Genomic DNA, 4,809 nt, shown 5'->3' with positions numbered 1-4,809 from the left:
CAAATCTCGTGGACATGACAAATAGCGCGAAACTCGTGAGAAGGAAAAAGGAACGACAAAAGGTGAAAGAGGTACGAGAGCCTTTGGTGCGAGCAATATGACCCCTCAGAGATTACACGTATGATCGGTGCGTTCCTTCAAGCGATAATGTGTCCTTGATGTTGCAAGAATTGAATATCGGTGTAGGGTACCTTACGGCGACCTCATCGGAGGACTCGACACTCGCGCTCGAGGTTTACGAGCGCGCATCCGCCAATGAAGGCGATGCCAAGATGGCTGTGAAAGCCCCGAGGAGTTCATTCTTAAGTGCATTCCATATCCCATTCCGTCTACAGTCGAATTTTACGCATATAACAGTCGTCTCTTTTGTCTATTCGACCCAGTACCACATGTCACAATCCCAGGCACAGCCGTCTTTTCCTCCGGGTGCAAGTTCCAATGACATTGAGCAACTAGCACATTATTTTCCAGGACACACGTACAGGAACTCTCGCTTTCAACGTACCTCACATCCAACCCCGTATCCACTTCCTGCAACACAACCAAACATCCCTCCCACCCAGAAGCAACCCATGTCAGCTCCACTGCCCCATCAAGAGTTCAAGCAGGAGGCCTACTACTCCCCCACTTCAGCAGAGCTCTACACTCGCGCGCAAGTCCTCGCCTCGGGAGCAGGACGGGGGCCTGCCTCGGCCCACCACACTTCGTCCTCCACTGCTATAACTCGTCTCCCCCCTATCCTACAGGTGGAGAAGAAGCAGGTTACCACATCCGCAACCCAGGTAGCGAGCGAAAGCAGGCGGAGGAATGAGGCTCGTTTCTTATGTCCAGTACCGGGTTGTGGGAGCACGTTTACGCGTCGATTCAATCTGACAGGTGCCTAGTTACACCACATGTCTGTATTTTGTAATTAACCATCATGATCATCCTTGCAGGACATCTTCGATCCCACACCAAGCAACGCCCGTATGTGTGCGAGTACCCCCATTGCAAGAAAGACTTTGCAAGACAGTATGACTGCAAGTAAGAGTTTCATAATCCCGCTTCCTCGTAATACTGTTCTACTTCTCTATCGTATATTTGGCATCGGCCGACAGCTGTCCGTTATCGCGTCACCGGTCCTCTGCCCCTAATTTCATTATCCACTCACCTATGGCATACTCACGTCATGATCTGCACAGGCGACATCAAGCACTTCATGTCACGCGCTCGCAATCCAACATCTGCCAAGGCTGTAAGAAGGCCTTCAGCCGCCTGGATACCCTAAACGTAACTCCTCTATACCGTCATCAATGCATATCCGCTGACGTCGATCCCCTTCTGTTTCTCTTTAGCGGCATTGTAAGTGGCAATTTTCCTGCGTTCTCGAGAGTTCACTACTCACTGTTACACGGTGTAGTTCACTCCGAGAGAGGTTTTAAATGCAGACAGATTGTAGAAACTCAGCAGCAGGCCGCGGCACATGCTCAAGCAACCATACAGGCTCACAGTCCTCCACTAGCTGACCACCGCTGTCAATTAATCAACACGCATGGATTGATGCGACTCCCAGAACGCTTTTAGATTTCTCTCTTCACTCTTAAGCTTGATCTCTCACCTCGGTAAATGCATATTGCCCGCTCCATAACGAATTCACGCTATTGCCACTACCATTTGCACAGTTAAGGGCGACAATGCTCCACAACGCGTCTGGGATGTTTATCACTCAGAACAGCTCCCGTAAATTTATCGACACGCTCGCTTCATAACCAGTCCTATCGCCAGAGAACGGCTCATGGAGGTCATCACTAGTTCACGTACGTCCTTGTCATTTACTGGCTTTCCTCATCTGCTATTTAGTGCATATACATACACATCATTTTAAAAATGCATATTTCGAGCCATTTTTGAGCCACGCCCTCACTTTTTCGTATGTTCACTTAGATCGTGATTGTGAAACCTATGCAGGGGTCTACTTAGGCTCTAGTGATGCCCGACATTGACAGGCGCCACATCCGTTAGTCCTTGATAATAACTTTTGTACCGCACTCACGATCCCTGACCATCATCATGTCGTCTTCGACATCGAATGCACTGGGCACTGTTACACATCCCATACCGCCTGCCGCTGCAAATTTTGCAACAAAATGGGCTATCATCGAGCAGGGACTACATCATCGAGACCAGCTCCTACGATATTTGGCTGAGTATCCATACAGCGGTCCACGACTACAGCACATCCAAACCAACCAAACATATCAGCCCGAGATTAGTTCATAGATTAGGCTACAGAGTCTATCACACAATGTTGCGAGTGAGCAGGCTAGACTCATTCCTTAGTAGTAGATGATCATCTTCCTTGGCTACCTATCTGGGACGACATTACTAGATGCCTAGGAAAGACAGATGATCCGTGTAAAATCAACCTTATATAACAAGATCATAGAGCACAACGTGGGTGTTGTAAGGTATGATATACAAAGATCAATCGACGTCAGACCGTCTCAGTATCACTCGAGTCCAAAAAGCCGGTCACCGCGTTCGGTCTGGAGGAATCTGCAACCAGCAGGCGTTTCTTCTTCGCCCTGGAAGCAGTATCGCACCCTTCGGGGCCTTGCAGGTGAACTTCTTGCGGGGAAGCCTTTCTGATGGTTTGCCATTGACACGACCACAGCCTGCATACGAACACTCGAAGACCGAGCATTTGCGCGAGGCGTCCGCATGAAATTTCTGCCACTGGGTCGGGCACCCACACTGTGGGCATTGGATTGGAAGTGTATTGCCCCACGGACGGGCGGTGACGTGAGCCCATGAGTAGCGGGTGCACTGCAACAGCATCGCTAGGCCATCATGATTATCCCCAGACGTCACGGACATCAGGATGACGTCCGAGTGCATACCAAGTTCCGATTGGTCGAGGATCTTTGGGAATGCTTCGCGCAGTGGAAAGCATTCTATGAGGACAGACTGAGCGAACGAGATCATAAAGTGGCAGGCGGATGTCGGACGGAAGTGCTTAGCGGTAAATGCAACTGCGGATGAAATCCTGTGATTGACAATGGATGTACGCAAACCACGAAAGTTTTCGGGTTGGTTGACGATGGCTCCGCAACCTAACAAAAATAGTGTCGTGTCCTTTGCACGTCGGATTACATTGCGCCATGGATCAAGTAGAGTATCCATAAACTGAAGGAGGAAAGTTTGATCATCTGACGGAGATGAGGCAAAGAAGTAACAGGAAACATACCTCCGGGACAGCACCAATTGCATCGTTTGTGTGATCGGTGATTGCGATACACACAAACTCGTATTTGCGATCTTCCATAACGTCGTTCACGAGCTTCACACACTGCTTAGAGTAGTAATCGATATCAGCGAGGTCGAACACCACGTTGACTAGGCGGAGGCCACCGTGCGGAAAATAAGGTGCAAGGAATGTGTGGGTTGCATCGATTGGGCTCGCAGTGGCCCCACAACCAGCAAGCTTGAAGTGGACGATGAGAATGGGGGCCGAAGAGATCTGAGAGCGTCTGGAAAATTCCAACTGTCCACAAACTTCCAGAAATGTCGGGAGAACCGGTTCGCCATCCCTAAAAAATCCCTAGACATTTATGATTGAATGAAAAAGGGTGATGATAGGTACGAATGAACTCACATAGTACAATGTGAGCTGATTCGACTTCTTGTCCGAGGATGTGTGGCAGTGGATACAGCGGAATTTCACACCCGGCTGCGTCACTTCTTGTACACAGTTGCTCGGAATTGAGATGCACCGAGTACACATGACACGTGGGCAGTCAGGTTCGTTGCACTCGTATATAGAGACGCCTTCAGCCACTCCGCCTTGGCAGAGCATACAGAACTGTGGAAAAACATCAGTAGATGACCGGTCTTGTGTTGAATTCAGTGTCACTCGCATGATTTTTCGACGGTCCTGAACGGACTTCCAAGTGAGAGCGCACCATCTTAAGAGCCTGTGCGGGTACCGTGGCCTTCGCCACTTCAAGTTGAAGCGCCTCGGGTGGTGCCTCTGTTTTCAACGTTCGAGGTTTGAGTGAGACACGCTTGGCAGTCCCGCCACATGAACTTAAAGCCGTCTGCTTGGTACGCGCCATGGCGTTGTGGGACTCGGGTTGAGAGTGAAGACAGGGTACTTATGTATCTAAGGGTCGGGTTTGGAGCGGAAGCGACCGACAAATTTAACTACCATACAAACAACCCAAGCGATAGAAAAGTTCAAGTTGATGATTATGCATTTATGTAAGTACCACTTTACACAGTCGCCTGCCAGTACTTACTAGTAAGTTACTTACGCCAAACTTACGCACCAAGAACTGGTAAGTACCACCGCATGTTTTCAGGGGGTATATTTACTAAAAGCAGTTCTGCCCCCACACTACAGCTCCCGCAATGTGTATTACTTGGCGAGAATCACAGGCCAATCGATCGATCGTGGTCCTGGCGAGCTGCGTGGTGCGCACCGTATGAATTGTTCTCTGAAAAGGGTCTCCCAGAGAACGCATAGGGACCTTTCCCAGAGAACAATTCATGCATGTGCAGCGAGCGTCGAGTACACCAAGTGAAGCATTTGAAGCTGCTGCTAAAGTTCTTTTCAACAATGTTCCTCCGGTGGGGAGTCGTCTGTTATCCTTCGAGATAATGAGCTAGTCAGTGAGAGCTAGCCGCTATAATACACGTACTAAACTGAGCGTGATAGTGTGGGGCGGGGAATTAGCTGAAGTGGATCCTTATAGGAGCGTGCGGCACATCAAAGATGGCTTGTGGTATGGTTTTGTGGGGCGCTTCAACGTTGTCAAAGCGACCAACCGA

The 4,809-nt window shown here is 49.5% G+C and overlaps 2 protein-coding genes across 2 annotated transcripts; one reads left to right on the top strand and one right to left on the bottom strand.

The window, feature by feature from the left end:
* Window positions 1-572: 572 nt before the first annotated feature.
* Window positions 573-1,563, top strand: EDB91DRAFT_1060309 (uncharacterized protein; the record flags this gene model as incomplete). The annotated part of the gene is made up of 3 exons (XM_041314334.1): window positions 573-876; window positions 936-1,023; window positions 1,182-1,563. The coding sequence occupies 3 exons, from the start codon at window positions 573-575 to the stop codon at window positions 1,561-1,563; spliced, it is 774 nt and encodes a 257-aa protein (XP_041172373.1).
* A 668-nt stretch (window positions 1,564-2,231) lies between these two features.
* EDB91DRAFT_1160485 (uncharacterized protein) lies at window positions 2,232-4,251 on the bottom strand. Its single transcript, XM_041319792.1, has 4 exons — window positions 3,897-4,251; window positions 3,635-3,841; window positions 3,227-3,580; window positions 2,232-3,165 (listed from the first exon to the last, which is right to left on the bottom strand). Exons 1-4 carry the CDS (start codon window positions 4,092-4,094, stop codon window positions 2,512-2,514), a joined length of 1,413 nt encoding a protein of 470 aa, XP_041172372.1. The 5' UTR covers window positions 4,095-4,251; the 3' UTR covers window positions 2,232-2,511.
* Between the last annotated feature and the right edge of the window lie 558 nt (window positions 4,252-4,809).

The sequence above is a fragment of the Suillus paluster genome, assembly GCF_016628075.1.
Source record: "Suillus paluster strain FC165 chromosome Unknown EDB91scaffold_82, whole genome shotgun sequence".
NCBI classification, from domain to species: domain Eukaryota; kingdom Fungi; phylum Basidiomycota; class Agaricomycetes; order Boletales; family Suillaceae; genus Suillus; species Suillus paluster.
Note: the sequence above shows the minus strand (reverse complement) of the source record. Positions and strands in the feature narration are given on the sequence as shown.